The sequence below is a fragment of the Andrographis paniculata genome, unplaced genomic scaffold (genome assembly GCF_009805555.1).
Source record: "Andrographis paniculata isolate CXL003 unplaced genomic scaffold, ASM980555v1 Contig21END, whole genome shotgun sequence".
NCBI classification, from domain to species: Eukaryota; Viridiplantae; Streptophyta; class Magnoliopsida; order Lamiales; family Acanthaceae; genus Andrographis; species Andrographis paniculata.
The window spans coordinates 1330966-1348309 of NW_026137502.1; the positions used below are offsets into that span (position 1 = coordinate 1330966).

The 17344-nt window shown below is 33.7% G+C and overlaps 1 protein-coding gene across 8 annotated transcripts; it reads right to left on the reverse strand.

Annotated features, from left to right (window-relative positions):
• Window positions 1-1905: 1905 nt before the first annotated feature.
• On the reverse strand, window positions 1906-16643 carry LOC127244849 (uncharacterized). 8 transcript variants are annotated; one of them, XM_051265384.1, is made up of 23 exons: window positions 16473-16643; window positions 16211-16280; window positions 16090-16133; window positions 15914-15977; window positions 14499-14613; window positions 14366-14418; window positions 14160-14257; window positions 11831-12002; window positions 10927-11149; window positions 10633-10759; window positions 9598-9707; window positions 9350-9442; window positions 8619-8747; window positions 8345-8478; window positions 7248-7322; window positions 7089-7162; window positions 5712-5787; window positions 5568-5639; window positions 4565-4604; window positions 3750-4030; window positions 2870-3047; window positions 2568-2779; window positions 1906-2312 (listed from the first exon to the last, which is right to left on the reverse strand). In XM_051265384.1, the coding sequence occupies exons 1-23, from the start codon at window positions 16571-16573 to the stop codon at window positions 2007-2009; spliced, it is 2847 nt and encodes a 948-aa protein (XP_051121341.1). In that variant the 5' UTR covers window positions 16574-16643; the 3' UTR covers window positions 1906-2006. The 8 variants fall into 8 exon arrangements, with proteins under 8 accessions (XP_051121341.1, XP_051121339.1, XP_051121340.1 ...); XM_051265382.1 differs by having other exon boundaries at window positions 9598-9704; window positions 14351-14418; window positions 16473-16642; XM_051265383.1 differs by having other exon boundaries at window positions 7260-7322; window positions 14351-14418; window positions 16473-16642.
• Between the last annotated feature and the right edge of the window lie 701 nt (window positions 16644-17344).

A 17344-nucleotide genomic window follows, 5' to 3' on the forward strand; every position in this document is an offset into this window, starting at 1 on the left:
AAAAATTAGTTAGTAGCTCGTCTTAGAAAAAACTATCAAATAAAATGATTGATGAATTATTTATTTATTTATTTAAAAGAATTGTTTAAGAAATTTATTTTTATTATATGTATAAAACTTGTATAAATTAAATGTGCATTTACAATTGAATATTAATTTTGACGAAGAAAATATTCTATGCACTGAGCATTCTGTTCGGGGTGAAGAAAAGGTCACCGGAGAAGATCGAAGATAAGAAAAAATATTTTGTCTTAACATATTTTAAAATTTATTAAGTTAATTATATATTTTAAGCAATATATTTTTTATTTTTAATTATTATATAATACTATAATTCAAAGTAAATATAATTATATAAAAAAAATTATTGTATAATAAAAATATATTTTACAAAGTTATAAAATAGGCATATATAAAAGTAATATTATATTATTATTTATTTTATATAATTAAATACTAGTAATAATTATTTTTTTTATCATTTAAAAATATATTTAAATTTTTGTAAGATATGAATTTTAATATGAATGTATATATATTTAAAAAAATATTTTTAATTGACAAAAATGAATACAATTCTATGTGAAAAAGAAAAGTATCATTATTATTGTTATTTCTTTTATAACTACAATTTTATTTCTTTTGTACTCTGCTCCGACAAAGAAATTCAAGAAACAATCACCGTGTTCAAGGGGTGCCCGAAAATTTTACACAATAAATTTTTTTTCAAATACTCTCTCAGTCCCGCCACATATGATCTCATTTTTTTAATTAAATTTCTTAACATCTTAAATGTACAATCACTCAAAATTCTTGTTTTTATCTCTCATCTCAATTAACAAATATTTGTATCCACCTTTTAAGTCATTTTTTATAAAACTAATTTATGGTAATGATAAATAAATAAAAATTCATATTGTATATATTTTTTTTAGATATTATTATAAAAATATTTAAAATACCAATAATATTACACATAAAAAAATATTTAAAATACCAATAATATTACACATAAAAAATAATAAAATATTGGGTAAACTATTTTTTTTGGTTCGTAACTGGACCCCTTTATCATTTTAGTCATGTAAGTGGAGCATGTAGCAAACTAGTCCCATTAGTGAAAAATTTTCTTTGTTTTAGTCCTCCGACGCCGGAGACGCCTGCGTGGCTCGCCGAATGTGACGTTTCCGCCAGGTCAGCGACACCTGGCGAACATGTGGATTTATTATTTTTATTTTTTTAATTTTTAAAATTTTTTTTAATTGTACCAAATAAAAAAATACAAATAAAATTTAAAATAACTTAAAAATAAGTTTTACAAAAATGAAAAAATCCACGTGTCCACTAGATCAGCGACACCTGACGGACACATGTCACCTCCGGCGAGCCACGCGGGCTTCTCCGGCGCCGGAGGACTAAAACAACGAAAAATTTTCACTTATGGAACTAGTTTACAACAGGCTCACTTACGAGACTAAAATGACAAAATGGTCCAATTACATGATTAAAAAAGAACACTCTACCCTAAAATATTATTTCCGCTACCTCCTAACATAACAAAAGAGACTATATAATTTATCCAAATTTTAATAATAAAATACCTCCTAAAACATGAGAAAACTAGGAAAGCAAAAAGATGCAAAATGTTATGGTAAATGAAGCATTATTGTTCCTACCTACTTGGGTTGTCTTTTCAACACCCAACAAAAACAATTCCTCCATCTTCTATTTCTTTCTAAAAAATACATCAAACATTTAGTTTTATTTAAGAAATTATATTAAATATCTATTTATTTTATATAATAAATCACATTAAATAATTATTTATATTACCTCAACCAACAATTTCATTTCAAATTTTCAAAAACAGACCATAAAAGAAGCCTACAATGGTAGGTGTGGACAAGTAGCAAGACCTTCCAAACTGATCAATAGCAAAGATAAGGCCAATCAAACACAACTGTATGTGTATCAATCATAGCATCAATGGAGTAATGGAAACTAATTCAATCATGGGAAGTGACAGCAAGTGCAACCTTAAGATCATTTGATGTTCCACACACATACATTCTATATGTTTCTATGTCATCATGTTCATCAAGCCGCCGAGCAGGGCGAGGGTCGGCGTGGTAGCTTCCACTCACGTGGTCACGTTTAGAGAACACAATCTCTCTCAGAATGGGTTCGTGCCCGTTGAGGAGGTTCCCCATGCTCAGAACTTTCCTCCATGACTGGTTTGCAGTCGGTGGAGGGAACATCGCCATGATTGAATTCCTGTCTCGAGACCTCACCGGCTGCCATTTTTCAAATTCCTGGAACAAAACAGGTCGATCCAAGATATATAAAGATGATACAATGATGACTAGAAGTGTAAAAATTTTCAGCTTAACAACCAGAGTTCAAAGGATTAAGTGAGCAAACGCGACTGAATCTGCGCATCGCTATCAATGAATTGAAAATATGTTGTATGTACATATAAATGTTCTTAGTATTAGACCTGTAAGAATCAAATTTAACTAGCTCATTTTCTACCTTAAAAGACCTTTAAAAGGAAAGCATAAGTTTACCTTCTTTGTACTCCCTGCTGAAGCAGCTGTTCCCATAGTCGGGAGATAGTAGTCAAAGCAATCACTGGATATTGCTTGTGCAAGCTGTGGCGACTGCAAGAATTTGCGATGTAGAGAAGCTGCCAGTAGAATTAACTTCTCAATGTGTTTGAAAGTGCTGCATAGCCCATTGAGATCTTCAATAACTTCGTCATCTCTTGTGGTGCTATGTGCTGCGTAGAAATGACAAGCAGTGTTGGAAAATTGAAATCTGGCAATTAACAAAATGTATTAGCAGTTAAGTGGTACGAAGAGGACATTACGCTGCAAGTACTTCAGTGTGGATGACATAGTGACATATAATTGTCCCATTTTTACAGTCATCTGTTTTGAATCACCGATTGGAGTTTGATTAAGAGTGTCTGCTGCAGCTCGGAAGGCCGTGCAGACCATTTGTTGCAGCAATTGATACGGCTTGAGTGTCTCCAGATAATGAAGGGCCTGTCTCGTAATAAAAACAATATCAAAATGAATGAAGAGAGATACTAACAAAGAGCCACAAAGGGACAGCATACAAAGCAAAAGCATATTCTTACTCTGAGCACATCCTGCGAGAATGATCAATTCTAGAATCTTAAATTATGCAGACAAATTAACTTTAAAGTCATTTTATGAAAAAAAATTCAAGTATGCCAAGTTGATTCCAGTAATATGCCAAGAACAATGTTTTTCCTAAATAAACTCACAAGGCATTGCTCTCAATCGCTCCTTGTTTCTCAATTGGAAAAATTGAAGATCTTTCAGTTCATATCGTCTACCCAATGAATTGTATTGAACAATAAGAATGAAAGGCAATCTCATCATCTTTTGCTTATTCGGATGGAATGGATATAAGCTTGTGAATTTACACGTCTTCATCACCGATCCATTTTCTGAGAAGGCAAGATTGTAATATTTCAAAGGAATGTATTTTATCTGAGAATTCAGAAGTCATTAGTAGTAACACAATCTTACATGCTTAGACATCTCTTTTGTATTTAAAAGTGAACTTTTTTTCTAAAAACAAAAAGGAATTCATAAAAGGGAATTGCTTTCTACTGATGTGGTTTAATTCCAGAGAACCTTTTTAAGCTAGCTATAGAGAGAGCGACATAATTGCCAAACAGAAGAGAGACTAGCATTATCATCAGAAAAATAGAATACCTTTTCTCCTTCTCTATCTGGATCGAGGAGTGGTTTTTGCTTGTTAGAGGATAAAGGCAGTGCTTCATTCCATATCTTTCTCCATGAATTCCCAAAGTCAGACATTCTCTCTGAAAGTTTTCCAGGAGGTGGCCACTTGACTTCTGACTTGTTCACTGAATTAGTTTGAGATGTTCCACTCTCATTATTACCATCATCATTTTCCCAGTCCTTCGGTGAATGCCAACGAATAAAGTCTTCAAAGACAGCATCTGGATTAGCTGCCTTGAATGCAGACATGTCTGCAGTCACGGAAAGCCTTCCATGGTTAGAATACAATCCAACATTACCATCGCCATTTAAGGAATGACGAGATTTTCAGCATAGAAAAACAACTATTATTAGATTTTCTCATCGTCATCAATAGTGATAATTGTCTATTCAACATAGCACACTAACGTAACTATCTCTTAATGCTGAATAAAGAAAGTCACGCTGGCTTGAACCTTCAGAGTGCAGAAATGAATTTCATCTTATTACCCACCACCCCTCGCCACAAAGAGAGGAAAGTGAAAGATTAAATCAAAGTAAAATGCACAAATGAGCGTGAACTCATGCTCTCAAACACAAACAAACATACAAACATCTGAACACAAAGTGGCACAACCATATATCTACATAAAAGCGTAAAGAAAGAGTGAAGGTTGTCATAGCAATTATTTTTTCATATTAAGAAACTGTCGTTGAAAGTTTATAGTGAAACAAATAGATTATAGAAGTAATTAAATACTACCAAATATGCAAAAATAATAACTTAAAAGAAAAGAAATAATTACCAGATGCCAGTATGTCCTTTTCAAGTTGAGCTGAGAAGCTCTGCCAATAAATTTCAGATAGTGTTGTTAGTTTGCACATCGCATCTAATAGAAAAATATTACAAGCAACCTCAAGTACTTTGTCCTTTTGTCTTTATAATTTTTCTGGCTACCACTCAAACACAAAGATGTAGATTGAAAATGACAACTAGAATATGAATCCATACAAACTAATGACATTAATTTAAGCAGTTTACCAATGCCAGTATATAATCACAAAGATGTAGAATGGAAATAACAATTATAACTTTTAGCAGAAAGAAAATAATATTAACTTCAGTAGTTGTAGAGGTGTTAAACGAGCCGAACAAACTTGAGTATTTGTTATTTGAGCTCAATGCAAACATGCTATTGGTATAGGTTCAATTGGGCTCGTTTAGAATTCGAGCTAAAATGATGGCTCAAGTTCAGCTCGTTAGACTCGACTTTAAGCTCGAGCTTGACTTGAACTTAAGCTCAAGTTTGACTCGTATTTTATACATATTATATATTTTTTAATATATAAATTAAATATATCTAATTTTATTTATAATTTATTATAATAAAAATATTCAAATTTTATTAAAAATATAAGTTTCCATATAAAAGTATTATATATATTAATATATAACATGATACAAATACATCATCACTAATGACTTTGGTCAAGTTGTTAGCAAGCGGAGCTCGAGCTCGACTCTTTTACACATAATAATTCTTGAGCTCAAACTTGGCTCCTTTATCTCTATTCGTTTAACGAGCTCAAATAGAGCTTGGCTTATGAGCTACTCGATTTGTTTAACAACTCTAAGTAGTTGGCTTATGGTCGATACACTCTAACATGGCCACAACAGGCCTTAAAGTCATGTTCAATATAAAATCGAATTTAAATTTGACCAAGTGGATCTTAATGAAGGATATCTACAAATTACAGACTTAATATCAAGCAAGGAAAACACCAAACATAATAGCTATTTATACTTACAGAAGAAACACCTAAGGCTTCAGCAGCTGTAAGCCTTTCTTCATGCATGTCTTCTGTCATTGGAGGTGGATCCTACAGCAGAATCGGTGATGTACGTTAAAGGTCTAACTGTTGTCCAATACTAAGTTGCATTCTGCGAATTACCTGGGTTATTGGAGCATTCAAAATCTTGCATGATTTTAAAAGCATCATTGGCTCTGCAGCATTAGCTGAAAAATTCCTGACAAGTAGAGACAATTGCTAGGAAAATGCCAAAACACAATAGAGCTATTTGCTTCACTGCAGAATCAAAGAAATAATAAAGCATTTGCAACGTTTACATTCAATGAATCAACAGATCTCCAGCTGACACAATGCATGGGCTATGAACTTATGATCGTGATATAATACTATTGAGTTTGAAATTAGATCTGTAGTTCAGACATGACTGATAAAATAAATAAATGTGTTGGATAATATAAATGATCGTCTCACCTAAAATCTTAAGTTGTTAGGAATATATATTATATATTTATTTATCTACCTACAGGAATCAACCAACACACTCTCTCACATGCGATGGGATATACGATCTACATACGAGAGTTAGCCAAGACCCTACCTCACGGGTAAGGAGATATACGATACTATATGAAACTTGTACTTGGACAACAACAAATGGGGGGCGATGGGACTCAAATACGAGACCTATGACTTTATAACCATATTAGATGATATACATAACCGTCTCACCTAAAAGTTTAACCAGTTAAAGATGCGCAACCAAAAAAATGTTTCAATAAACCATTCCATGATAAAGATTCATTGTGTAAAAATAGAATGAACAAAAAGTAATAAGTGAGAAATAATCCGGATGTATCCACAATGGCATGGATTATGAGCAGGTACTTGTATTGTATCAGACAAATTCTGCAGAAAAGGCTAATGCGACTGACATGGAGATGTTTCAATGACCAAAATTTGAGAAAGGCCACGGAAAGGATGGATTGAAACATTTAATTAGCACATGAGATGCAAAGTTTGTGATTTTACAATGCCAACAGAAAAGAAAAGGGATATCTGTCATAGCAGTGGCATGATGTTTTTGGGCAAATACTGATGTGTCTCAGACAGAGGTACAACAGCCAATATATTCCTTCTCGAAGGAACTGTGGCTAGAAATAACCCTCATTTAGGATCATGAATTAACAAGATTGAGACTGCTCTTGGACATACTATGTTACTTCATCCACCATAACCACTCATATTACCAGTCTACCATTACGTTAGGCTTCACGAATGACCTATCATCCATTACAAGATAAGGATATTACAATATTCAATACACGGAAAGAAGTTATAGGTATTAATTGAGGTCCTTGGGGGCTCCTCAAAGTCAAAGTAAACAATTAAGAAAAGGAAACTAGAAAGAGCGACCTAATTAGTTTGGATGGAGGGCATATAATGACTCTGGTGATAAAAACTTTCTGATTTTCAGATAAAATTGATCAGAAATTGCAGTCACAGGACAAGCTTGCATACCTGTCATATTTCTTGTCAAGTCCATGACTAACTTCTTGAGAAGCAGATATACTTTTTGCATCATGAAATTCTTCCTGAGCAAAAAGAATACACAAGGTCATTGGCTAACAAAAGGTAGTGCAAGAGTCATAAAGAGGAAGAATAAAAAATTGCCCATACATGAGAACTCACAGGTTTAGATGTTCCATCTTGCTTTTTAACCACTTGACACCTTCTCTCGATGCATATAGAAAGCTGAAAATCAGTAAAGGGGTCATTTATACTATTTAGCCTAGAAAAACAGTATTTTCAAATATGTAAATATATTGTATCTTGATGTTCTTTCTTGTTCAGATGATATTGAGCACTGTTCATTACCATGATAATCAATGGAACCCAGGATTAGCAGAAGACCAGATTGGTTACATTAAAGATCAGAAATCAGCCTATGAACACAACTTTTAATTACTAATTGTATCCATTCGTAGGTATCACTTAGCTAGCATTTTGAATATCGCATGCTAGCTCAACTCAATTTGTTGCTAAGAATTTTAAACCACCTTATGTAATAAATTGCTACTGTTTTAATCAAGTACAATAACAAAATTGGAAAGAGAAATGACATTTGTTAAGAAGAGATCCGGAGCTCCATCTCAAAACCAATTAGTGATAAAAAGAGTTGCTCTTCACCCTCATAAAAAATGGGAGTTTCCAACATCTTTCCAATGTGGGATACTCAACACTCCCCCCCTCGAATAATATTCATCTCGAAATCAGGATCAATATCCTACCCAATATAGGCACCCATGGCTTTGATGTTAAAGAAAGAATCCAGAATCCATCTCAAACCAATTGGTGATAAGAGGAATTTCCCTTTACACAAGGGGAGTCTCCAACATTTTTCCGATGTGAGACACCATTAAATACAGTCCTTATACGTAAATATTATACCAGGAAACCCAATGATGCTCAAGTGTCTTTATACATCATAGGATCGGCCAAAGCACAATCCTAGTACACCTTACAAAGTAAAGCGAGTCTGCAGCCTCATCTTGCCAGAATGACTTATAAAAATTCTAATCCTTTTTAAGGCAATGCCAACATCAAGTTCAAGATGAGACAAACAGTGGATTGCAGTCATAAGTTTAAATTCGGTTAGTATAGCATTGTTCCATAATAAATTTCTCACGGATCAACAGGATCCTCCAAATATATCGTAATGTCTTGTATCTATGAACTATAAAAATGTCAGTGGTGTGTATCTCAAGAAAACCAACCATGTGAAGTTTCTGATTAATCAAACAAGTAGATAGGTCAATGGTTCCATTGGCAGGCATTCTTGGCAATGGCAGAGATTCTTCCCAACACCAACGAACCTCCCGTACAAACTCTATCCATAATACAGCAATAGCTAAATCCAGACAAGTAAATGAAAAGCAGTGATTAGTATGTGAAGGTTATTGGTAAAATTTCAAAGATCTAGACATGCCTTTTATTGCTTAACAAGAATACTCAAGAAGTTACAATATTGTAGGTTATCGGGAGAAATACCCCGTATACTGCAGTTGCCAACCCAAAGAGCATGCAAACAGAACAGGGCAAAGAGCGATTCAAGTGGAGCGCCTTTAATTGATCGGGAACTTTTATGCTCATTCAAAGAGGAATCCAATTGTTCTGTGACTGTACAGAAAAGGGGAAAATAACTCGTACAGTAAGTTTATTGTGGTGAAACAGTAATCAACTTCAAAACAATCCAATTGTGAAATTTTGTTACATCTCTTTAGCAGCACTTCAATGATTAAAGGTGTATCTATTTATCTGTCTACATACACATATTTATAATCAATACTATATTCTTGGAACACCAAATTTGAGCTGCTTCTGAAACTTCCATCGCTCTGACACCACTTTCATATGCTCTAGGATATGACCAGAGTTAATTTGTTTCATGGATGTTTGTTAGAACATAGGGAATGCCACAGGAAAGCAATGAGAATGGATTATAGACATTACACTACACAACTATCAGTTAAGCAGGTTTTGAGGTTAACTACTAATGATTCCACATGTACAGAAGTTCTAAGGCTGCAACTCTTTTTTGCAACCAAAGAATGAGATCGATGTGAACATCTTGTGATGAGATAGCAGATATTGGAAAAGAAATGATTGTATGTTGAGCACTAATCCTAAGCATTAATCTTGCTAATTACTAATTTAGCACTAATCCTAAGCATTAATCTTGCTAATTACTAATTTTATCTGACATCTAGATTCCTACATACCTTCATGAAAGAGATTCTTCACAATGCGGTCAAGAACAGTTGGTGGAGGTACAACTGCTGAAGACTTCAGATTTTCAGAACCAGAGCTTTCAACTGCTTATTATAATTAGAACAAAGAAACATGCAACATCAACACCAGTTTTAGGAATAATAAGCTTAACACTAGTGGATTGCAGAAAATGAAAAAAAAATAAAAAGACAAGGAACATAGGATACGTCATCAAAATACGCACACAAGAATTTCAAACCTGATACAAAATCTTCAACAAATTTAGCCTCCATTGATAATTCCAATGCCTTGACTAAATGGCGCAGCTGGGATGCAAATCCAGTGGTGCTTCCATTTGAAAATCCACTGCTAAATATTGATAGATACACAATACTTCATCACTTCAAGAAGGATGAAAATTATTTCTTAGGTAATATAATATAATGAATGATAAAGCACATTCCCGAAAATGAGACCATTTCATCAGAAATTAGAAGCTATAATTTCTCCAAACGTACTCAATTATTCATATGCTTACAGCATACTTACAACTCACAGATAGAAAAAACCAATGTTTATTATTTCTGATGTTTACACTTTTACTTCAGATAGATAAATGTATTGGCCAGGGCAGCAAATGTGAAAAACGAGAGCCTTTCTCAAGAACCTTTGGAAGGACCAATAGATATAGCCAAAATAAATATAGAAGAAACCATATATCCTCAAGGCAATGGAAGAAATCCAACAAGTGGTTTCTGAAAGAACTCAAGGAAATCCCAAGAATTATTCTAGTCAAAGCTCATATTTAGCTCCCAGCACAAATCAAAAGAGGCATGTTTAAGTAAGATGCGACATAGACAATGTGGTCATCATATTGGTAGTTGACTATATAGTAACTTGTTGGGATGTGTGTGGCTTCTACATTGCCTCCATGGATGTATGGGGTGAATTTCTTTAAGGGGACAAAGAGGGAACAAAATAAGACATATACAAGGGGGTTATATAAGTTTCATGACCAAGACAGAGAATCTACAGCATCTGAAATGAAACAAGGCCTCAAGAAAAGTTCTGTGTACTCCATAACTGATGATCCTAAACCCCTTGACTTAAGGCTCTCTATAGTGGTGCTTATGAGAAGTACTTCTCATAAAATAATCGAATCATCTCCTCACAACTTCAGAAAACGGAGTGACCCATAAATGATGCAACCACATTTTGCTGCAATATATTGAACAATTTTCAGAACTGGGGGAATATACGCTGGGAAGTCCAGTATTGTAAAAAGTATTCTTACATATTTGGGGAAAGACATGGACGTAAGAACCACTTATCAGCTTCAAGTGGTGACACATTTTCCAATTCAGCCATATCCAGAGAAGTTTCAGCTGTTATCTCAGACCACAAGGCAAGCAACTCAAACCCTGCAAGGGACAAACAAATCAAAGGAAAAACAATGTTTTACTATCTGGAAAACAATTAGAGTGTTGGACACAAAATATTATGGTCTCTCACACAAGCAATCAGCCAAAAAACTTTCAACACTGTAAGTATGTACGAATGCATGCTCTTATAAAAAGTAGATTTTCACCTTTGATAGGGTCCTCTGCAGAGTACCACTTACTCCATGGACAACCATCATCCCATTGAATTTTTCCACGAGTCACATTCTCAGGATTTTCGGCGGATTCTGTGAATTCAGCATCTGTTCCTTCAATTTCGTCCTCATCATCGTGGACAGGGGTCCTATAGGTCAATTTCATCTTAAAATGGACTTCAAAGTGATGCATTGACCAGTCCACTGTAGCAAAGGCCTTAAGTACGTTTGAAAAAGTGACCGTTACGTCAGTAACTAGTTGAGTAGATCATCAAATAAAGAATCAGAAAATACAGATGAAAACTAACATAAATTGATCAACACGAGGACATAGAAATATATGCATGATAAATACAAGCTTTGGGAAAGCACACAACTCTTATCGTACAATTTATTTGAATCAATATGCTACACGAGGCAAATAGTAAAATATAATAGATAATAAAAGCTTCCTTTGGTAATATAGCATAGATACCTAATCTCCTCCCCCCCCCCCCCCAAAAAAACAAAGAAAAGAAGAGGACTTTATGTGATGAAAAATATCAACACGCACATGCTCTACTCTTCTCAAGACATTAATATATCTGAAAGCATACATTTCGGAGACTTCAAAAACAATTCACCCTAGTCCATACACAATTACCAGCATCTTCATCATCATATTCAAGCCTTTATCCTATTATATGGAACCAGTGCGTCTCCAGTGGACACGGTCCAGACACATAACCCCCTTTAAATTTGCATATAACGGAAAGTTTTAAGAATATGAAAATGTTATCATTACACCAATTCAGTTTAAATCCTGTGAAAATGAAAATGTATTACCGTACAATAACTAAAGAACAATCAGGCAATGAAACCATCATGAGAAATCACAACAATATTGGGAAGAACTTACAAACTTGGATACAAACAGCTCATATAATCCTTCCAAATGCATGAGCTTTATTGGGACCTGGCTGCCAATGCGGTCAGCTTCAAATCTTCTAGTAAAGACTGTACCCATATTTTGAATACCAATATAAGATTTCCGTGTGGGGTCATGCACTGGAACAAATGCAGGCCAGCGACTGCAAAGAATGAGTACAAGACCTATGAACTGCTTTGTGCATTTAAGTCATCGTAAATGGAATTTATGATGAATTCATCAACTTGGATGATTTTAGAATCATCACAGAACAGAAAAGGGGGGGGGGGGGGGGGGGGGGGGATGTATCTTTCTACTCCCAATTAAAAAAGTACTCCTCAAAAGTAAAATAGTTTATTACCTGTTAGATGTGAGCCCAAACTTGAGTGGTACATAGATATACTATAATATCTACTTAAGAAATCCATTTAAGAAATACACAGCTGCTTCCTATTATAACCAGACAGAAATATTCACTGCCCCTAGCTCCAGGTTTAGCAAGAATATCAGTCGTTCCATTTTTGCTTCTAGCAATATGTTTAAAAAGTATACAGAGGGATCTAGAGATTACAAAGGAATGTTTAATTTCAAAGTTAAATTTCCATGGAGAGGCAGCACAATGGATCTAGTATAATATTTTTTGAATTGCATTCTACCAAATACCAGAAAAGAGTCTGATCCGATATTGCGTGACACAATCAAGAGTCATAATGATGGCCAAGATAGGTATTTGATTTGAGCATGCAATGGATATTGAATTTGCAAGGAAGAAAAGAATGTGGCCATGGAAATCCCTGATGACAGCTCCAACACAGGCTTTCCAATTTTCAACCTTTCTAGAGTCTAATTCTCAATTATAAAACCGGCTAGAGAAGATTCATTGGACGAGGTTTTCTGTATCTAACTCAGATTCTACTAAAATGGGATGATGCATCAAGCTTTGTTCATTCCACAAATCTTTTGCCCACTCAATAACCTGCCAGCGAAGCTTTATCTCCCAATTCCATATGCTTTCTTTTTAAAACCAAAAAAAAAAATAAAAGAAAAGAAAAGAAAAAAATCCAAAATCTGGATGAAATCTTCTTTTGACAAGCAACCACAAAACTACATTCAAATGCAACCTTCAAAAGGGTAGGAAAGGGATATCCATGGATTGTCACAAAGTCATATCCTACTACAATTCCTGATCCAACAGCTGAAGTTATCTTCTGAGGCACAGGGTTGAATTTTTCCATTCATTAACCTAGATGCCCAAAGTGAACACTGTATAGCTACACCAGTCAACCTTTTGAAATGGCTACTTAGTGTACATATCAATATGATATTTACCACATACAACCCTATTTCAAAGTTCATTTTCATCTTGAAAATGCCAAACCATTTTGAGAGAAAAGCTTGATTCATATTGTGAATTGATCTCTCTCTCTACATATAAGGTAAAGAAAATATATCACTGTCGTCATTTTTCAATTGAAGTGCAAAAAGTTTATTAAAAAGCCAAAAGTATACTTATTACTAAGTTAATATACAGCATTTCTGTAAAACTTATGTATGCATATATCCCTTGCCCACCTTGTGAAAATTTCTGAACAATTTTCTATTTGACCTTTAGTAAACATATAACAAAATGTGTTTCAGAACTGTTACGAACCATTGTCAAAATTTGACCTATTTCCCTTGAGGAACAGAAATGTCATTTATACAGTTGGGTTGGTCAAACTGTATTCAAGGACAGCAGCATCTTAGCCACAACAACATATCAAAAGTAGTTTATTAATGCAGACATTTACCCCTCAAACTTTTAAACGTATTTAGGTAGAAAAAGATAACATCAATGGATGGATATGAGGTTGTCAGTTGTCACATCAGTGGTAGACAATGTTAACAAGAGGCCTTTTGATTAAAATAATAAAACAAAATGGTCAACTGATAATATCAATTTTAAAATATGCCAACCTATTAGATATGCGATATTTTGAGAGCCACGCCCTAAGTTTTTGTTGATTTATTCATTTGTTTAATATAGTTATATGCAATATGTTAAATATCTATGTGATATATTGGCCCAAGATATAAAAGAGGATGAATAATGTTAAAATAGTTGTTCAATAATAGAACTTTTACTAAGTAATTTTTCATCAGTTGTTTTATTCATATATTGACTTCAAGTATAAAAGATGATGCTGCATATATACACACTAAGATCAGTTAAATAGTTTGGGTGGTAAAAGATAAATTTATATATATTTCAATTACATACACACACATATATATGTGGAGAAGTAAGAAACAGTAGAACAAGAATGCAATACAGCCTAACCATGAACTGTTTGATAAAGCAATGGCAGTGGCACTCAAAAGTTTGCTTGCTTCTGGTGCATCTAGAACCACTCCACTAGCACTTTGCGGAGCAATCACCTGCCCATTTAAGTACGTAAACAAAACATGTTTAGAACATCACGACAAGTACAAACAAACAATCTGTATAAGCCTGCGTAGAGAGAAAGAGACCAAAAACTCGTTCACCCCGAAAGATATCTGCAGATAATCCAATGTCTGATCCCAATCAAGAACTTTATCTGGGCCAATTAGAATGGTGATTAACATATGGAACTAGAATAATTCCTCCTGCAAAGTTAAGATAACATGTAGCCAGTACCATTATTTTGTGTCACAAAATAGTAGTCCATGCAATAAGTTTTCATAGCATACTTGAACTCAGATTTGACCTTGTACAAATCCTTCAAAGGGTTCAGTCGAACAGCATCCTTTACCTACAACCAAATAGAATGAATGTGAAGCTGCAAGAAAGCGGCATGAGAAGTTGGCACAATCAATCATCAAATTCTTATAAATTCAATAAATCAAACTATTTTCACATCAATAGCGGACAAATTCCAACAGAAAGCATCAATAAAATCTCATGAGATGGAATAAAATGGCATAAAAAAACACAGTCAGCTGTCTTCTTTAGAGATTGGCATCAGCTATGATAACTAAGTATGGTTATTGTTCCCACGACAAGCTGCTCATAAAAGTTTATCAAATCAGAACAAAGATGGGAGCAAAGAAGGAAGAGGATAACAATCCAAATGATGTAACTGAAAATACAGAATCCAACATTATTGAACTCAAGTTTGGATCAGGTGGCAACAATTTACAGCAAATCACCCCAATTACAGCAACATCTTGTTCATTTGCACATAATCCCATCAACTAAACGAAAGGTGCGTAAAATCGTATTCATAGTATTAGATATATTAAATAGTTGAATAATTGAGTAATTGAAACCTTATTTTTTAAAAGTCCTATGAAACTATGATTATGTTTTTAAATTAAAATAACATGGAGAAAATACGTATTACTTCAAACACAGGTAAGGTCCTCCTTAGAAATAGAACAGGTTTTATGCCTTGAACTTTCATGCATAAAAGGTTTGATGTCCGATACATTTCACTTGTTTAATTATATATTCTATAAACAAGAGTCAAACAGACACTTTTGTTTGACTGAAAAATTCAATCCACTGGATGAATTCATTTAGTATGGCAACATGAACAATAAATTAAATCTGTACTCTATTTATAGCAACATATTTAAGTAATATATAGTTAGTTATTCGAATTCTCATGACACTATACGATTTTTCAATTAAAGAAATAGTGTAAAGGAAATTTAGATGCTCCTTCAACCACATTTGACAATTCCTTGGAATTAGAACAGGAATACTGATAAAGTTGAAAAATAAAAATAATTAATGTATCCTTGATTGTTCAAGCTATAGATGGTTTAGTGTGCGAGTTGAATGAACAATGAGCAATGAATGAACCTATCCCATTGTTGCATCACTATTGATGTTTTCCAACATAAATTATAAATTTGAAACAGAATCATCACCCTATACCATATCGATAGCAAAAACAAATGGACAATGTAGTCAAGCAAGCTCGTTCTAATTCAGATGAGTAAATACAAAAACTCAAAAATAATTTGAGGGTTGTGACCTCAGAATGGCAGTTCAAAACAGAGTAGCTCTAATTTAAATGATGGCTGGCACCTTGGGAACAAGCATACCAATAGATTATTAGAAGCATCAGCTAGCCATTGTCGGCAAACAGCCTCTATTTCAGATATGAACCTAAAAGCACAAAAATAAAAATAAATAAATAAATAAAATAGGTCCAATTGGTACAAAAGCAATGCCTTTTTGTGCCTAACATAATTGATGGAACCATTATAAAATACCATACCTTTCCCATGAAGATGCAACAGTAAAATCATCAAAATGCTCAAACTGCAGAAGTTGTACCAGGAACCAATATTATTAAATTGCGAACAAACACATTAGCAAAGAAGAAGCCGAATCAATACCTCCTCATCTTCATCATTATCCTCTGCAATTCTTTTCGAATCGCTACTTGATGCCATATAAAAGGTATATCTGCAAACATTAACTTTTAATTCAGATGAACAGTAAGTTGAAATCTTGAATTTACAACTCCTGACATTCTGATCGGAAAAACCATTTTTTCCTTTTGGTCTTTTTGGCCCTGCAGATTTGCTTTGACTTCTCTGGGAATTTGATAGGATACAGAGATATCGGTATAAATTTCATACTACTTACTGATCGTACCTGGAAGAAGGAAAGATCGATGGGCAAGGAATTGGAATTGGAATTGGAATTGAATTTAATGCATCTCCTCCTCCTTCCCCAGTGCGTGAGGCAATAGGCATAGACAGACAGTCCCCGCTCGAGGCTCGGATTCGTACATGAAACCCAACCAAAAAGGTCTCATTTCAAGGCCAAGGGTAGAATCGGAAGCGTGCCTTTCTTTTTAAATTGTTTTTCCTCTTTTAATAATAACAATAATAATAAAATGGTTTAATGAAAATAAATAGGAGTATTTTACATGATTAGCGTATATTTCTCTGGCCCGGATTTTCCGATTTTACTATTTAAACTATGTGATTTCTGAAAAAAAATATATATATTTTTTCTCTCATAAAATATTTCATCGAACATTATTTTCATACCAAACTCAAATTAATTTTCTTCAAATCTCATCAAAAGAAACACACTCTAACATATACTCCCTCCGTGCCATAAAGAAGTATCATTTGCTTTTTGTATGTAATTTTAGAATTATTAGTATTATATTGAGATATAGTAAGAATAAAGTAGAAATTATTAAAATAACCTTATTATGTGTGATATAAAGGTAATGACATTTGTGTAATATATTGTAAGTGGTAAGGGTATTTGTAATGTTAAGTAGATACTAAAAAAGGAAATGGATACTTTGTTATGAGACGGATTAAAATGGAAAAATTGATACTTTGTTATAGAACGGGGAAGTATACGAATAACAAATGTTAATCATATTATATACTCCCTCGTGTCACCGAAATTGAACCCTTTGATTAAATACCTGGTATTTAAGGTGAGGATGTTTAATTAGTTAATAATAATTAGTTACGATATTATTATTTTATTTTTTGTATAAT